The 18,828-nt window shown below is 46.9% G+C and overlaps 1 protein-coding gene across 1 annotated transcript in view; it reads left to right on the plus strand.

The window, feature by feature from the left end:
* ltn1 (listerin E3 ubiquitin protein ligase 1) overlaps positions 1-18,828 on the plus strand; it is a 224,374-nt gene that overhangs the window by 42,460 nt on the left and 163,086 nt on the right. The window contains 4 exon segments of the mRNA XM_038802375.1: positions 302-449; positions 2,643-3,455; positions 8,169-8,210; positions 14,377-14,563. Coding sequence (XP_038658303.1) covers positions 302-449; positions 2,643-3,455; positions 8,169-8,210; positions 14,377-14,563 — 1,190 coding nt within the window.

Raw genomic sequence — 18,828 nt, forward strand, 5'->3', positions numbered from 1 at the left:
TAAAACTTCAGAAATAAGTTCATCAAAGGACACCTTGTGAATTTTTGTTACCTTACCTAATGCTCACACTGAATTTGGAAAAAAGACTGCATTTATATATCTTATGTTTTGGAAACGTAATTTTGTTACCCATTTAATCATGTGACCCAAAAGTGGTATACAAAATTATTTGGAAAACATATCGACTAATGAATATATAAACTTTTTTTGAGGGCAAAATGTGTACAATTTTTTGTAGCTATAATTTTGAGAACTAATTTCTCATGGGATTTTAAAATGTTATTTTGTTATTGTTGCTTAGATTACTGAGCGAGCGTGCCTTGATGAGCTCTACCGAGAGTTCGGCAATTGTATCAGCCTTTATGGAATGTTTGCGCTTCACTCTACATCAGAATCTAGGAAAGGCTGATGATCAGCACAAACTCCACCAGATGCTCGTAAATGAACAGGTACATGAAAAGTTACAGCTAACATTTCTTTAAAAGTACTGAGAATGTGCATGTTAAAATTGAAAGCTCAAAAGAGTCTGGAAATAGAACCTGTAGCCCATTAATCAACACCATAATACAATTGAATGCACTGTGGTACCATTTCACCAGTGATGATTTTTCCTTGAGTTTTCTTCAGTTTATTTTTCTTCTTCCATTTCTGTTTTTGAATTTCCTTGTATTGTGCAATATCATTAACTAAGAGAGTAGTAATGTACCCTGTGAAAGCACAAGGTGCAGGCTAAAACATTTTGCCCTCAAAAAGAGTTCATATATTCATTAGTCTGTATGTTTTCCAAATGATTTTGTACACCATTAACTTCCCTTCTATTAGACGAAAGGAAATAGCAACAGGAGTAGGCCATTGAGCCCCTCGAGCCTGCTTCACCATTTAATCAGATCATGGCTGATCTAACACTCACTAAATCCATTTTCCTGCCTTCTCTCTGTAAGCCTTCATTCCCTATTGATTAAAAGTTGCCCAATGCATCTGGTCACCACTGGTAGTTCCGCACAATGGGATGGGTAACTTGCTGTGTGGAGAATTGTGAACACAACCCTTCAACCTATCACTCTTTTGGAAAGAATGCTTGGGAAACAACAGACTCCATCATGCCTTTTAGAACATAGAACAGTACAGCACAGAACAGGCCCTTCAGCCCTCAATGTTGTGCCGAGCCATGATCACCCTACTCAAACCCACGTATCCACCCTATACCCGTAACCCAACAACATCCCCCTTAACCTTACTTTTATTAGGACACTACGGGCAATTTAGCATGGCCAATCCATCTAACCACCTTGATAAATAAAGACAATCCACCTTGAATTTGTCTTTAATGAAAGCTGTCCTTAACTTTAACTATTGTTACAAATGCAAAGTCTAAAAGATTGTTATGTTTTTGGACTGTCGCTTTAAGATAAAATGGAGGAATGAAGGGAGTCATGTGAGCTGCCCTAAATTCTGCCTGGTAACCAACCTTGGGTGGCTTGGTTATTGAACATTAAAGGGGAGCTCAGGTTGTCTTACTGGGAAGAAATTGCTAGATGTTCACATCTGTAACAATGGTAAGTGCAGTTGTGTGACCATGGGTAGTCTCACAAGGAGGTGTTTTATAAACAGTTATACTTTGACCTGGCAGTGTAGTTTCAAGGTAGAATGAAGTTGACGGCTGGACAATAGTTAGCATTTCAGTCTGGATACAAGACCCAAGTGATTCATGATACAAGGCCCAAGTGATTCATGTTGTTGTGGAGATGGGCTTTGGGAAGGGAAATCAATAGAAAACCATTACAGCATTGGGTCACAGAATTCCGAAGATATCACTGCACCTCATGGACACAAAATAGCCTGCACGAATCTGGGAGAGAGAGCAACTTTTCCAACATCTAAAGCAGAAAAAATACTGCTCCAATGTTCACCACTCTTAACACAAGTGGGAGCTTGCACTCAGACTAAGAAGACTAAGTTTGTAAGAATTTAAGGGAGGCTGGTAGATACGTCAAATCTTCAAAAGAGAGAAGGAATTTCCAACATTATCCTCAGTGCAAGTCAGTTCTGGGATTAGATGTTATCAAGCTGCGAAAAGGAAAAATGGACACAGGCCATCGGGATTTGAGAATAACTTCAGACTGGCTCCAGACAAATAAAGTGTCCGTTTAAAGAAAAGCTTAAAGTATAATCATGGCAGGGAATTCTTGGTTGGAATAAAAGTAAAATGGGGGGGGGGGTTTCTGTAGTTCCAAGTACAAGTTACCCACTGAATAGTGTTTGTTCAATGTGGACGTTTTAAAACTTGAAATCGTGACATGTGATCCCTTCAGTCAGTCACTGGAAATTGAAATACCCTTCTAAAAATTAGCGGGCTCTAACGCGATCTTAAAATTTGTTTATTTGTCAATAACTAGCATTTCAGTTGCATGAGATGACTATTGTGCCAACATTTTGCACATCAGAGTGCCAGAATGTAGGGTTGTGTTCGTATTTGCCCACATAATAGCTTGATTGTCAGGTATTTTAAACAGTTGTATGTGACATATGGAAAGGAGAACATGAACAGGTATAGGCTGTGAGAATGTAGAATAAAGAATAAAAGTTTTACATTGTTTGTGTAATTTCAGAAAGAATAAAGTTGAACTTTTTATTTCCTTCAGCTACTACCGCTTTTACATTCTGCTTGGAAGTATCCCAAACTGCAAGCCAGCACTTTCTCCCAACTCGCAGACACTCTTGCCTCGTGGGAAAGACAAACTGATAATCCAGATATAGAAGAGTGGGCTGATGCATACAAAAGACTGTTATCTGATTTTTGGGTTGGTCTTTCTCAAGCTTGCATGTCTCAGGTCGGCAATCCAGAAGCTGACAAAAATTCATTAGAAGGCGTCTCATTTTTGCTCAGATGCTTGAGAAACCTTGACAGCGCGACAAAACAATCAGTGAAAAAGAAAGGAAAGATCCGATTTATTAACGAAGAAACAACTGAGAATCACGACAGCAATGCTACCAATCATCTGGAAGAATTAACTTTCATCACTAAGAATCCATTGGCGTCTGAAAATTGGGGGGATACTTCCAGTCATTTTCAGGACAACCACCCTGCCAGAACAGTGCCTTTGGAAGGCCTCGTCTGTGAACTTGCCAAACTGAGCATGACTTTTATTAATGAACAGAACTCTGAAATGCATCTTACCTTCTTGTCCACACTGGTTAGCTCATTTCCATCAAGGAAGCTATTTTCTATTTTGGTGGAAAATGACAACCCAGGGAATGCTGAATCTTTCCTGGAAACAAATAATGAAGTGAAAAAGATAGCAAGTAACCCTGCTGTACAGTTTCTGATTCAGAAGCTCCTAATCTGGGTGCAAGAATCTAGAACTGACTTAAGTTTTTTGGTTGATATACTCTACAGTGTTTTTCATTGCTGTTGCAACAATGAAAGGAGGATAATACTGAATCAAATCTCTGAGGTAGGTGAATAAATACAATAAATAAATGGCAATTCTGTTTAACATTTTTTAAAGGGTTAGATCAATAGTTCTGAAATGTGTTCAAGACAGTTTTGCAGTTGTTCACACTTTGCCAGCAATGGACGCTTATACCAGTAGCAGAAACAGCCAATGCAGCATAGAGAGAGGCCATTCGGCCCATCAAGTCCATGTCGGGTCTCTGCAGAGCAATCCAGTCAGTCCCATTCTTTTGCTCTATCCCCGAAGCTGTCAATTTACTTCCTTCAAGTGCCTGTACAATTTCCTTTTGAAATCGGTTATCATCTCTATTTCCAACACCTTCATTGGCAGTGTTGAAAAAGTTCTTCCTCACATCTGTAAAATTTACAGAGTCTCTCTTTTTTTCTCACGCCCCTCTCGCTCTCCTCTTTCATTTATGTTCTTCTCCCACCCCTCAAACATTTCTGTTTAATTCGCTTTTTGCTGTTTGTTTCGCAACAGTTTTCCTCTATTTTCCTGCAGCTTTCATGGTGCTGATTGTGGAAACTAGTGAATATAGAGTATGAGTAGAATGAGCTGCAGCAGAGGTAGAGAGGAACAGGTTGCTGTTGGAACTCAGATTGGGAGTGTTTGAAATAAGTGGAAATTGGGGTATAAAATATGAGCATGTACAGTTAATGTGGTTAATATCAAACAGGGAAAAGCACTGCAGTACCATTTTTGTTCAGGTTAATCAATTGTTGATCCCGGTTCTTCCAGTCTTGTGGCCACCTGAGTAGGCTTAACTGCCGATTTAACTATTTTAAGGCCCTACTATAGAACATAGAACAGTACAGCACAGAACAGGCCTTTCGGCCCTCGATGTTGTGCCGAGCAATGATCACCCTACTCAAACCCACATATCCACCCTATACCCGTAACCCAACAATTCCCCCCCTTAACCTTACTTTTTAGGACACTACGGACAATTTATCATGGCCAATCCACCTAACCCGCACATCTTTGGACTGTGGGAGGAAACCAGAGCACCCGGAGGAAACCCACACGGGGAGGACGTGCAGACTCCGCACAGACAGTGACCCAGCCAGGAATCGAACCTGGGACCCTGGAGCTGTGAAGCATTTATGCTAACCACCATGCTACCGTGCTGCCCCTAGGACGATGCCAATTCGGCGACTGTTGCTCTTTTCGTGCCTGGAGTTTACCTGCTCTCCTTCAAAAGGGGGATGAACAAAGCACTGGTACACCAATCCGGCTGAGGTAGGGACAGAATGAGCTGTGTGATTTCTGGGCCTGTGTACTATGACACCAGGAACATCCCTGGCACACTTACCTTCCGAGCCAGGAGAAATCTTAAAATGGAGGCGCCCCCTCTATACCCTACCTGCCTTATCAGCACCCACTTCTCTTAATGCTGGCCCCTTGATGATAATTAGGAAACTGCTTCAGGAAGATTGCTGAGCCATTCCAGTTCCTGCCACATGGGAACACCAAGGTCCCAAAGCCCACTGAAACTCAGCCCACTGTATTAGCAATAGTAATATCAGGTTATATCAAATTCAAACTCCAAGGTGGAATCCCCAAAACCGATAATTTGAACGAGAATTGCAGAAGACCGAAATAAAACTGTCATCTACAGCTCAGACTCAGATGTAGAAGGAGTGCATGGTAGTTCCTATGAATGAACTGCTTTGGCATTGCACAGATCAGAGCTTTGAGAACTATGGAGATTTTATCATAGGAGTATCCTCACAATGTATACATACTTTCATCTTCACAAAAGAGAACACGAATCAAATGCCAGAAATGCTGGAGAATGAAAGGTTTAATGAGAGGGAAGAACTGAGGGAGATAAACATTAATAGAGAAATGGTGCTGGGAATTTTCAAAAAATATAAATTTAGAATACCCAATTCATTTTTTTCCAATTAAGGGGCAATTTAGCGTGGGCAATCCACCTACCCTGCACATTGTTGGTTTTTGGGGGTGAAACCCCCATAAACACGGGGAGAATGTGCAAACTCCACAAGGACAGTGACCCAGAGCCGGGATCGAACCTGGGACATCGGCGCCGTGAGGCAGCAATGCTAACTGCTGCGCCACCATGCTGGGAAAATTGATGGGATTGAAGGCGGCTAAATCCCCAGGGCCTCAGAATCTGCATTCTAGGGTGCTTAAGGAGGTGGCTCTGGAAATAGTGGACACATTGGTGGTCATCTTCCGGGACTCTGTAGACTCTGGAACTGTCCCTGCAGATTGGAGGGTAGCTCACTTACTCGGATATTCAAAAAGGGAGGTAGAGAGAAAGCAGGGAATTATAGACCAGGAAGCCTAACATCGGTAGTGGGGATAATGCTTGAATCCATTATCAAGGACTTTATAGTGGAACCTTTAGAAAACAGTGGCAGGATCAGTCAGAGTCAGCATGGATTTATGAAGGGAAAATCATGCTTGACAAATCTGTTGGAATTCTTTGAAGATGCAACCAGTGCAGTTGATAAGGGGGAGCCAGTCGATGTCGTATATTTGGACTTTCAGAAGGCGGTTGACAAAGTCCCGCATAAGAGATTATTGTGCAAAATTAAAGTGCATGGGATTGGGTGAAATGTATTGAGGTGGATAAAAAAATGGTTGGTAGAGAGGAAACAAAGAGTAGGGATTAATGGGTCCTTTTCAAATTGGCAGGCAGTAACGAGTGCGGTACCACAGGGATTGGTGCTGGGACCCCAGCTATTCACACATATATATAAATGATTTGGGTGAGGGAACAAAATGTAACATCTCAAAGTTTGCAGATGATACCAAGTTAGGTGAGAGGGTGAATTGTGACGAGGATGCAGGGATCCTACAGCATGATCTGGACAGGTTGGGCGAGTGGGCAAATCAATGGCAGATGCAGTATAATTTGGATAAGTGTGAAGTTAATCACTTGGAAGCAAAGACAGGTTGGCAGATTACTACCTGAATGGTTGTAAATTGGGAGAGGGGAGTGTGCAGTGGGACCATAGGTGTCCTTGTGCACCAGTCGCTGAAGGTCAGCATGCAGGTGCAGCAAGCGGTAAAGAAGATTAATGGTATGTTGGCCTTCATTGCGAGAGGTTTTGAGTATAGAAGCAGGGATGTGTTGCTGCAATTGTACAGGGCTTTGTGAGGCCACACCTGGAGCATTGTGTGCAGTTTTTCTCTGAGGAAGGATGTTCTTGCTCTTGAGGGAGTGCAGCGAAGGTTTACCAGACTGATTCCAGGGTTGGCGGGACTGTCATATGAGGAGAGATTGACTAGGTTGGGATTGTTCTGCTGGAGTTCAGAAGAATGAGGGGGGATCTCATAGAGACGTATAAAATTTTAACGGGACTGGACAGGGTAGATGCAGGGAAGATGTTGCCAATGATGGGTGTGTCCAGAACCAGGGGTTACAGTCTGAGGATTCAGGGTAAACCATTTTGGACAGATATAAGGAGACATTTCTTCACAAAGAGTGATAAGCCTGTGGAATTCATTATCACAGGAAGTAGTTGATGCTAAAACATTGAATATATTCAAGAGGCGACTAGATATAGCACTTGGGGCGAATGGGATCAAAGGCTCTGGGGAGAAAGCAGGATTAAGCTATTGGGTTGGATGATCAGCCAGGATCGTGATAAATGGCGGAGCAGGCTCGTCGGGCCACCTCCTGCTCCTATCTTCTATGTAGTGGAAATCTGGCTAGTTCAATTTCCCACTCTTCACGATGCTTATCGTCTACCCAAGTGACGAGCCAAGACTGTGACCTGTTCTCGGCTTCTCCTTATGTGTCATTTCTTTTTTACAGGCATTTTCTGCCCTTCTCACCTCTCTTCAAGGTACTTGTTAAAAATTACGAAGATGCTTAATTTAATCCCTCCACAGCCTCGCGATCCTTCATTGCCTCTGTGTTGTCAATTTTCTTATCCAACATAGAGACAAGGATGAGCTCCTATATCCTGTAATTAAATATTAGGAAGATATCATTTTCAGCTGCCACCTCAAATTCTGTTCCCTGACATTGATTACTTCTCAGCCAATATCTTGGGTTGAATTTGATTGTTCATAACCTTAGTGCTCTTTTTCAACTCCAAGGAGAGCTTCTGACCCCATTTCCATCATACATTGCATATTTCCACTTTTGCAGCATTGTCTGTCCCAGCTCTGGTCTAGCTCATTTGCTGCTGAAACCCTTATCCATTCAGATTCAGCTATTCCATTGTTCTTCTGACGAGTCTCCCACCTTCCACCCTCCATAAATGTTAGCTGATCCAAAACTCTGCTGCGCTGAGTCCCATTTCACATTCACTCCTGTTGTCACTGTTCTGTTTTAGTTCCATGTCCTATAGTGGCACAGATTTAAAATTATCTTCCTCCTCTTTAAATCACTATTTGTTCCTATTTCTCTAGCCTCCTCCATTCCTATATACCTCTCCACCTTTCATTCAAGGTTAATCTGACTTGTGCATCCCTCTCTCCTGTATCATTGATGATCATGCCTTCAGCTGCCTTGGTCTAGAGTTCTATATTACCTCCCGAAATCTCAGCACACTCCACCTCTTTCATCTCCTTTAAAACGTTTCTTTACATCAAACAAACTTTTAGTCACCACGTCTCAAATATTTGACTCAACATCGACTTTTGTTGAACATTTTCAGATGTTAAAGGTGCCAAACAAATGCAAGTTGTCATGATATTTTCTCTGTACTGAAGAATATTTTTTATTTGTAGATGGAACAAGGGTGGCTCATCTTGTCTCACATTATACAAAAGGTAATTTGTCATGCTATTGATATTTAGAGTGACAGAACCCTTGTACTTTGGAACTTGAAGTGCAGATTTGTTTTGCATGGTCATGAATTTGACTTCCATACCAAAAGTGAATCTTAAATGTGTAATGTTAGTTTTATTTTTAATCTGTAGTTGCTCATTTAGCTTTCAAAATATATGGTCCAGTAAATTTCTAAGCCATTTTGTGAATGCGTTTAGCATACAATAAAGAAATATTTGAGCTAAAGGGAATTTTAATTAAGTCAAAATTCTTTTTTTAAAAATAATTTTTATTCAAATTTTCCAATAACAAATTTTATCCCAACAAAGACATCAGAAAGAAAAAAACAGAAACCCCCCCCATACAAAGTAATAAATTAACAACAAGAAAGAGTAATAAACATAGAACCGTAAGAACACACCCCCATAGCCGAGCCAAAGTACCCCCCCCCCCCCCCCCCCCCCCCCGGTTGCTGCTGAAGTTGACCACCCTCTAACACTCCGCCAGGAAATCAAGGAATGGCTGCCACCGCCGAAAGAACCCTTGCACCGACCCCCTCAGGGCAAACTTGACCCTCTCCAGTTTAATGAACCCAGCCATGTCACTAATCCAGGATTCCGTGCTCGGGGGCCTCGCGTCCCTCCACTGTAAAAGAATCCTGCGCCGGGCTACTAGGGACGCAAAGGCCAGGATACCGGCCTCTCTCGCCTCCTGTACTCCCGGCTCCGATGCCACCCCAAAAATAGCGAGCCCCCAGCCTGGTTCCACCCTGGAACCAACCACCCTGGACAAGGTCCCTGCCACCCCCTTCCAGAAACCCTCCAGCGCCGGAGAAGCCCAAAACATATGGGTGTGATTTGCTGAGCTTCCCGAACATCTCCCACACCTGCCCTCACCACCAAAGACCCGGCTCAGCCTGGTCCCAGTCATATGCGCCCTGTGCAGCACCTGCAGCTGAATTAAACTAAGCCGTGAGCAAGAAGAGGAAGAATTCACCCTCCCCAGGGCGTCCCCCCACGTCAGTCGCCTCCCCCAGCTCCTCCTTTGCTTTCAGCTCCTCCACTGAGGCCTCTTCACCCTTCTGCATCACCTGATAAATTGCAGAGATCCTGCCCTCACCGACCCACGTCTCCGAGAGCACCCTCTCCTGAACCCCCCTTGGGCAGCAATAGCGGAAACTCCGCCACCTGCCGCCGAACAAACGCCCTAATCTGCATATACCTGAAGGTGTTCCCTGAGGGGAGACCCCACTTCCCCTCCAACTCCTCTAGGGTCGCAAACTTCCCGTCGAGGAAGAGCTCCCCCATCCGCCTGATACCTGCCCTATTCCAGCTCAAAAACCCTCCATCTATCCTCCCTGGTACAAACAGGTCGTTCCCCCGTATCGGGGACCAAACTGAGGTCTTCACCTTCCCCCTATGACGTCTCCACTGACCCCAGATTTTGAGGGTAGCTACCACTACTGGACTCGTAGAGTACCTTGCCGGGGGGAGTGGCAGCGGGGCCGTCACCAGCGCCCACACAGGACGCTGCCTCCATCCTCTTCCATGCAGCTACCTCCCCCTCCATCACCCACCTACGAATCATTGCCACATTCGCGGCCCAGTAATACCCACACAGGTTGGGCAACGCCAGCCCACCCACCTCCCTGCCTCGCTCCAAGAATACCCTCCTCACTCTCGAGGTCTTCTGCGCCCACACGAACCCCAAGATGCTCCTATTAACCCTCCTAAAGAAAGCCTTCGGAATCATGATGGGTAAACACTGGAAAAGAAAATAAAACCTCGGGAGCACCGTCATCTTAACCGACTGGACCCTGCCCGCTAGGGAGAGTGGCAACACATCCCACCTCCTAAACTCCTCCTCCATCTGCTCCACCAGCCTCGTAAATTTTAACCTACGGAGGGGCCCCCAGCTCCTGACTATCTGGACTCCCAAATACCTGAAGGTCCTTTCTGCCCTCTTCAACAGAAGCTCCCCTATCTCATTCTCCTTGTCCCCCATGTGCACACAACAAACAATTCACTCTTCCCCACGTTGAGCTTATAGCCAGAGAAGTCACCAAACTCCCCCAGGATCCTCATCACCTCTGGCGTCCCCCCCGCCGGATCCGCAATGTACAGCAGTAAATTGTCCGCATACAGCGACAGCCGGTGCGCCCCCCCCCCCCCCAGCAGGGGAGACAAGGGGCACCCCTGCCTCGTCCCCCGGGACAGCCGAAAGTCCTCCGACCTCCTCCCATTCGTCACCACGCTCGCCACCGGAGCACTGTACAGTAGCCTCACCCAACTAATGAACCCCTCACCAAACCCAAATCTCCTCAACACCTCCCACAGGTAACGCCATTCCACCCTATCAAAATCTTTCTCCGCATCCATCGATGCCACTATTTCCGCCTCCCGGTCCGTCGCCGACATCATTATAACATTAAGAAGCCGCCGCATGTTGACATTCAGCTGCCTCCCCTTCACAAACCCCGTTTGGTCCTCGTGGATGACCTGCGGAACTACATCCTCCACCCTCCTGGACAGTATCTTGGCCAACAGCTTCGCGTCCACGTTGAGGAGCGAGATCGGCCTGTAAGACCCACACTGGAGGGGGTCCTTATCCCGCTTCAAAATCAGAGAAATTAGTGCTCTGGATATCGTCGGGGGCAAAGCCCTCCCCTCCCTCGCCTCATTCAGGGTCCTCACTAACAACGGGCCGAGCAGGTCTGAGAACTTCTTATAGAACTCCACCGGGAACCCGTCAGGCCCAGGTGCCTTCCCTGACTGCATGCTCCCCAACGCCTCGGTCAGCTCCTCCAACTCGATTGGGGCCCCTAGACCCTCCACCCGCTCCTCCCCCACTCTCGGGAACTCCAACTTATCCAGAAAGCAGTCCATCCCGCCCTCCTCCCCAGGGGGCACCGACCAGTACAGCACCTCATAAAAGGACCTGAACACCTCATTGATGTCACTTGCACTCCGCACCAGATTCCCTCCTACATCTCTAACTCCACATATCTCCCTCGCTGCCACCCGCTTCCGGAGCTGGTGGGCCAGCATCCGACTTGCCTTCTCCCCGTAATCATATGCCGCCCCCTGCGCTCTCCTCCACTGCATCTCCACCTTCCGGGTGGTCAATATATCAAACTCCGCTTGGCGACTATGACGCTTCCTCAAAAGCCCCTCTTCCGGGGCATCCGCATACCTCCTGTCTACCCTTACCATTTCTTCCACCAACCTCTCCCTCTCGACCTTCTCCCCCCTCTCCCTGTGTGCCCTCTAACCACCGCATTCAAAGCCTCCCAGACCACCCCTACTCGCACCTTCCCATTGTCATTAGCTTCCAAATACCCCTCTATGCACTTACGGACCCGCCCGCATACTTCTTCCTCCGACAGAAGCCCCACATCTAACCTCCACAGCGGGCGTTGATCCTTCCCCACCCCCACCCCCAGCTCCAGGTCCACCGAATGCGGAGCGTGGTCTGAAATGACTATTGCCGAGTACTCCGCCCCTACCGCCCTCTGGATTAGCGCCCTGCTAAGGACAAAAAAATCGATCCGGGAATAAGCCTTGTGGACATGGGAGAAAAACGAGAACTCCCAACCTCCCGGCCTCAGAAACCTCCAAGTGTCTACCCCTCCCATCTGGTCCATGAACCCCCTCAGCACTGTGGCCGCCTCCGGCCTCTGCTCATCCTGGACCTCGAACGATCCAGAGCCGGGTCCAGCACAGTATTAAAATCTCCTCCCAATATCAAGCCCCCCCGTCTCCAGGTCTGGAATCTGGCTCAGCATACGCCGCATGAAGCCTGCATCGTCCCAGTTGGGGGCGTACGCATTAACCAGTACCACCCGCTCCCCTTGAAGCCTACCACTCACCATTACGTATCTGCCACAGCTATCCGCCACCACACTCAACACCACAAACGACAAGCTCTTTCCAACCAAAATCGCCACCCCCCGGTTCCTCACATCTAGCCCCGAATGGAACACTTGTCCAACCCACCCTTTTCTCAGCCTCACCTGATCCGCCACCTTAAGGTGCGTCTCCTGGAGCATAGCCACGTCCGCCCCCAGCCCCTTCAAGTGCGCCAACTCCCGGGCCCGCTTCACCGGACCATTCAGCCAACCCCTTCCCAACCCTCCCCATCACCAGCAGCACCCCTTCAGCCCTACCAACCCGGTACCTCCCCCCCTATTTCCCCCTCCCACCCCCAACGGGCCCGCAAAACAGCTCCCCAACCACTCACCAGTGAAAAACAAGAAAAAACACCAAGATAAATAATTAAAGATCCCCGAAAAAGCCAAAAGGAACCAACAAAAACAGCAAACAGGAAAAATGGATCCCAGGGAGGAAAATGCCTCCGGACAATGTACATCAGTCCCCAGCCCCCTCAGTTCGAGTCCAGCTGCTCTGCCTGGACGAAGGCCCAGGCATCCTCCGGGGAGTCGAAGTAGAGCTGGCGATCTTTATAAGTGATCCAGAGGCGTGCCGGCTGTAGCAGGCCGAACTTCACCCCCTTTTTGTGAAGCACTGCCTTCGTCCGATTAAAACCAGCCCTCCTCTTCGCCACCTCCGCACTCCAGTCCTGATAAATCCGGATCTCTGCATTCTCCCACCTGCTGCTCCTCTCCTTCTTCGCCCATCTCAGCACACACTCACGGTCAACGAAGCGGTGAAAACGGACCAGCACTGCCCTTGGCGGCTCGTTCGGCTTGGGCTTCCTCAGCAGCACTCGATGGGCGCCCTCCAGCTCCAAGGGATCCTGGAATGACCCCGCGCCCATGAGCGAGTTCAACATCACAGCCACATAGGCCCCCAAGTCCGAACCTTCCAGCCCCTTCGGGAGGCCCAGGATCCGCAAATTCTTCCGGCGGGAGCGGTTCTCCATCTCCTCCATCCTCGCTTGTCATTTCTTGTGAAGCGCCTCGTGCGACTCCACCTTCACTGCCAGGCCTAGGATTTCATCCTCGTTCTCCGAGGCTTTTTGCCATACCTCGCGGATCTCTGCGCCCTGAGTCGCCATAAGCTTGTCCAGTGAAGCCGTAAGCGGTTCCAAGAGCTCAGCTTTCAGCTCTCTGAAACAGCGCTGAAGCAGCTCCTGCTGCTCCTGCGCCCACTGCTGCCACGCTGCCGGTTCCCTGCCCGCCACCATCTTGTTTTTCCTGCCTCGCACCGTTCTCTGCTCCAAAGACGATTTTTTGCTCGCCCCGCTCCTGGTCCAGTCCATCCACTGGCAGATGATCGCAGCAAATGTGTTTCCCCACCGGGAAAAGTCCAGCTGCGCCGTTACGGGCCCTTAAAAGAGCCCAAAAGACCGAAAAAAACGGGCACCACCGAACATGCAGCTTAGCTCCGCATCACCGCAACCGGAAGTCCCTGAAGTCAAAATTCTTTGTTGCTGATTTTTATAAACTAAATTCATAGTTGTATTTATACTTTTGAAGAAGCTTTTTTGCAATCAACTTTTGCTGTACTGTTTAATACACAACACACTTAAGTTGGAAATTGGCCAGGGGGCAGCACAGTGGTGCAGTGGGTTAGCCCTGCTGCCTCACGGCGTCGAGGTCCCGGATTCGATCCCGGTCACTGTCCGTGTGGAGTTTGCACATTCTCCCCGTGTTTGCGTGGGTTTTGGCCCCACAACCCAAAGATGTGCAAAGATGGATTGGCCATGCTAAATTGTTCCTTAATTGGAAAAAATTAATTGGGTATTCTAAATTTATAAAATAAATGGAAATTGGCCATTTTCATCCATTCCTATAGACATAAACTGTTAATTTCAGTACATAATTGAAATGAAACCTTGTGATTCTCTCAACAATTTTAACATATGTAAAAAAAGATGGGATTCTCCCTGTATCAATTTGGAGCATTTGTTTTATAATGCGGGAGTTTGGGAAGCCTGGAACTCCCCAATGATTTCTCTATGGCAACAACTCCATCAATCAGAAGTTTCTTACCAACCAATCAACACCCATCTCGCATGTAGAGTAAATTGTTGGGATCATTTGAAATTTGCATTTGCTCTAATATATTCAAGATGAAAAGTAATGGCAACATGCCTCATGTCAGCAATGTTCATGTTTATAAACATTACATTTAAAACAAAAACTTAATTACGATGGTTATATTCTATAATATCTGTCCTTTCCCATTTATAATCTGTTTCTTTCAGGCATGTGTGGATCCAGTTAAGTATACTGCTATTTCTGATTGGTTGAAAGGAGACGTACTGGGAGAGAAGCTGGTCTTGCTAACAGACAAACTCTGCACAATGGGAATTACAAGTTCTTGGCCAAAGGATGTTCACTCTCAGAGCTGGGTGCTACTTAGCCTAGCTCTGTCTAAGCACATCAATAATGGTAAGTACAGAAGTTTCACACAGGAACTTTTCAGAATTATGTTTGTAATTACGTAACACATAAGGCACAGAAACAGGCCATTCAGCCCCTGCTGATATTCTGCTAAAATCTCTTCCTATCTTTCCTCGTCTACATTTAGATGGTAGGAACCTTCTATTCTCATAAACCTTGTCTTGCATCTCCTTAAATGCAACTGTACTATTCGCTTCAACCATTCCTTGTGGTAGCAAGTTCCACATTTTCAAAATCTAAACTTGATATAAATAAGGAGTTTAAAAGAAGAAAATGGTTCCTCAAATGGAGGAATCCGGAACAGGTAGGTACAATGTTAAAATTGTATTTGGGCCTTTCAGGAGTAAAACTAGGAAGCACTTTTTTACAAAGTGCATTGGAAATATGAAACTTGCTTCCTCTAAAAGGTTGTGGAAGCTGTGTTTGTTAACAATTTAAAGTGTGGAATTGATATATTTTTGTAAAGGTAGTGTAACCAGTGTGTAAATCATAGGAGGCCAAATAGAGTTGAGGTACTGATCAGCCATGATCTAAATAATGGTGGAACATGCTTGAGGAACTGAATAGGGCGCTACTCTGTTTCAGAGTATTCTTTCTTCTGGATTTTACTAAAAATAGTGAAAGGAAAAAATACTTGTTGATATTGTAGATATTGGGTAGCATACTGGGACAGTGGTTACTACAGGTGCTTCACAGCTCCAGGATCCCAGGTTCAATTCCTGGCTTGGTTCACTGTCTGCAGAGTCTGCACGTTCTCCCTGTGTCTGCGTGGGTTTCCTCCGGGTGCTCTGGTTTCCTCCCACAGTCCAAAAATGTGCAGATTAGGTGGATTGGCCAGGCTAAATTGCCCTTGGGTTAGGAGGGGTTACTGGGTTTCGGGGATAGGGTGGAGGTGTGGATTTAAGTAGGGTGCTCTTTTCAAGAGTGGGTGCAGACTCGATGGGCCGAATGGCCTCTTTCTGCACTGTAAATTATATGATTATTTATTAAATAGCTGTTGATGGAAAATTACTTCCTCTTAATATGGAGAAGCTTAGTGTATTTTGACATTGAAAGTAATTTCCGACAGGACGAGAGGACACTGACTGTTAGGGACGTGTACACTAACAGTAGAGTAGTGACCCTGGAGGAACTCGGGGAGACTTCTGACTCCGGAGAGGGAATGACCTAAGGTACATACAGGTCAAAAGCCTTCTCCACAAGGAAACAACGACGCCCCTCCAGATTCCAGACAGTCACTGCTAGAAAAACTACTGAACGGGGGAGATCTAGGGGAGGGGAATGGTAAGGACATGTCTGGGCAACTGTTAGAAGAGGTACGATCACCCCTGGACGAGACAAAGAAAAAGTGGGAGGAAGAACTGGGTAGGGAGATGGGACGAAAGCTGGATTGAAGCACTGCGCATGGCAAACTTCACCTCCACGTGCGCAGGGCTAAGCCCAAAGCAGCTAAAGGTGGTGCATAGGGCACACCTATGGGCAACGCAGTAACACAGTGGGTACTACTGTTGCTTCACAGCTCCAGGATCCCAGGTTCGATTCCTAGCTTGGGTCACTGTGTGGAGTCTGCACGTTCTGCCCGTGTCTGCGTCGGTTTCCTCAGGGTGCTCCGGTTTCCTCCCACAAATCCCAAAATATGTGGGGCGGAATTCTCCGCTCCCGGGAAAAATCGGGAGGGCCGCCGTGAACTCGGCCGAGTTTCACGACGGCCTCGGAGGCCGCTCCTCGCCCCCTATTCTCCCTTCCCGGCGGGGCTTGGAGCGGCACTCCGTAAATCCCGACCGCGGGGGCGTCGCGCAGAGAATGACGCGGCTGGTGCGCCTAATGACGTCAGCCGCGCATGCGCAGGTTGGCCGGCTCCAACCCGCGCATGCGCGGCTGACGTCATGACGCTGACGGCACGAACCCACGCATGCGCGGTGGCCATCTTTCCCCTCAGCCACCCCGCAAGACGTGGCGGCTTGATCTTGCGGGGCGGCGGAGGGGAAATAGTGCGTCCGATTTGGACGCCGGCCCGACGATCGGTGGGCACCGATCGCGGGCCTGTTCCCTCCCGAGCACAGTCGTGCTCTTGCCCCAAACGGCCCTCCAGAAGCCCCAAACGGGCATCTGGCACCCGTTTCACGACGGCAGCGACCTTGTGTGTTTGCCGCCGTCGTGAACGGCCGGCCACTCGGCCCATCGGGGTCGGAGAATCGGCGTTCGCCGTGAAAAATGGGGAGCGGCAATTCTTCCGGGGGGGGCATGAAAAATGGCGGGGGGTCCTCCCGCGATTCTCCCACGCCGCCTGGGGAACGGAGAATTCCACCCGTGCTGTTAGGGAATTTGGACATTCTGAATTCTCCCTAAGTGTACCTGAAACAGGCACTGTAATGTGGTGACTAGCAGCTTTTCACAGTAACTTCATTGCAGTGTTAATGTCAGCCAAGTGTGACAATAAAGATTACTTTAAACCAGAACACGCATGAGTGGGTCCTTCCTGGAGGTGGAGGAAAAATGTGAACAGTGCCAGGGAAGCCCAGCCAACCACACCCACAGATTCTGGTCTTGCCCCAGACTTGTGGGGAGGGGGGGGGGGGGGGGGTTTGCTAACCTCCCTGATCGCCTGCCGGAGACTCTTGCTCATCTGCCAATCGGCAGCACAATTCAAGGCTGCAGACTGGCTGGCTGGCCTGGTGGAATTTCTCAAGCTGGAGAAGGTAAAGTTGGCCATCCGTGGGTCGGAAGAAGGTATTCATAGGATGTGGAAGCCATTCAAGTCCTGTTTGTTAGACAGCAACCAATAAAATGGGGGGGGGGGGGGGGGGAGAGGGAAAGGAAAGGGGGTGGAGAGAGGACAAGTGGGGGTGGGTGGGGAGAAAGGGGCAATGAAATGGGAAAAACCGGAATAAATATTTTTTTAAAATGTAATTTCCAGTTTATCTGTAATTGAAATCCTAAACAAACACGTTTTGCAATGATTTATGATTTATTTAGGTTTGATTTCATACGAGAGCAGAAAAAAATATTTTCTCATTGCGATTTTTTTTGTTTCGCGTTTGAATGAATGTATAAACAGAACGCTTAGATTGCTTAAAGCCCCTAATAGTGGTCTTGGAGGTCATGGAAAGATTACACAAGCCTGCTTATCATTAAATGAGAATTCACAATGCTCTTCAATACAAAGATTTCTGTCTTAATTTGTTTTGAAAAATGTGTACCAAAAGACAATTATTTTATCCACTGTCACTCATCGATAATTTACATTAAGAGTACCCAATTCTTTTTTTCCCAATTAAGGGGCAACTTAGCATGGCCAGTTCACCTGCCCTGCACATCTTTTTGGGGGTGAGACCCACGCAGACAAGGGGAGAATGTGCAAACTCCACATGGCCAGTGACCCGGGGCCGGGATCGAACCCGGGTCCTCAGCGCGTGAGGCAGCAGTGCTAACCACTGTGTCACCGTGCTGCACTTTGCTCTGTTTCTCATATATGCAGATTTAGCTTGTAAAATCATGAACCCTTGCAAACATAATAAGGATTTATCTCTCTTTTCCATCTTGAAACAGCAAGACTTAACTTTTTTATCTTACAAATGACACAGAAAAATCTTGGCTGAGTAGACTTCTTTATATTTTGTAAACAAATATACAAGGTGTAATTTTTCTGCAGTTATGGTAACATTTCTAAGTTCTGCCCCTTTGATTTCACATAGAGAAAAATATATCTGATATTACTTCTCTGTGCTAATAATTTCAGAAGAATAAAACTTTGGTCACTCCCTTTGAAACATGATTGAAAATAATTTGTATTTTTCCTCGTATATTCTAAAGTTTTAGTAAAAATTGGTATTACTGTGCATTAGAGGCGCAGTAGAAGTTTTAATCTACAGTCACCAATACTGAGAGTTCATGATCTGTTATAGGGGTGGCAAGCAGGCCAAAATTCTTTCTTCCCCTAGGGATGAGGGATGGGATAAATTTGAAGGTGAGCCACCTTGAGATGCTCACATGCCTTCTAGCAGCCAGTTCAAAAACATCAGCAGCAGCATGGAAAAGGATAATCTGTCTGCTCTTTTAGCTGAGTTTTGACATGGCTTCTGAGACCAAAGGTCAGGATATAATAGTCATTGTAGCACTGAAGGAGGCCATTTGGCACATTGAGTCCATGCTGGCTCTCTGAAGAGCAATCCGGTCAGTCCCTTTCCCATACTCGATCATAAACCTAAATGGGCTCTGTACTGTTGAGATAATCTACACCCGCACCCTGTGGG

This window comes from Scyliorhinus canicula, chromosome 7 (assembly GCF_902713615.1).
Source record: "Scyliorhinus canicula chromosome 7, sScyCan1.1, whole genome shotgun sequence".
Taxonomy (NCBI): Eukaryota; Metazoa; Chordata; class Chondrichthyes; order Carcharhiniformes; family Scyliorhinidae; genus Scyliorhinus; species Scyliorhinus canicula.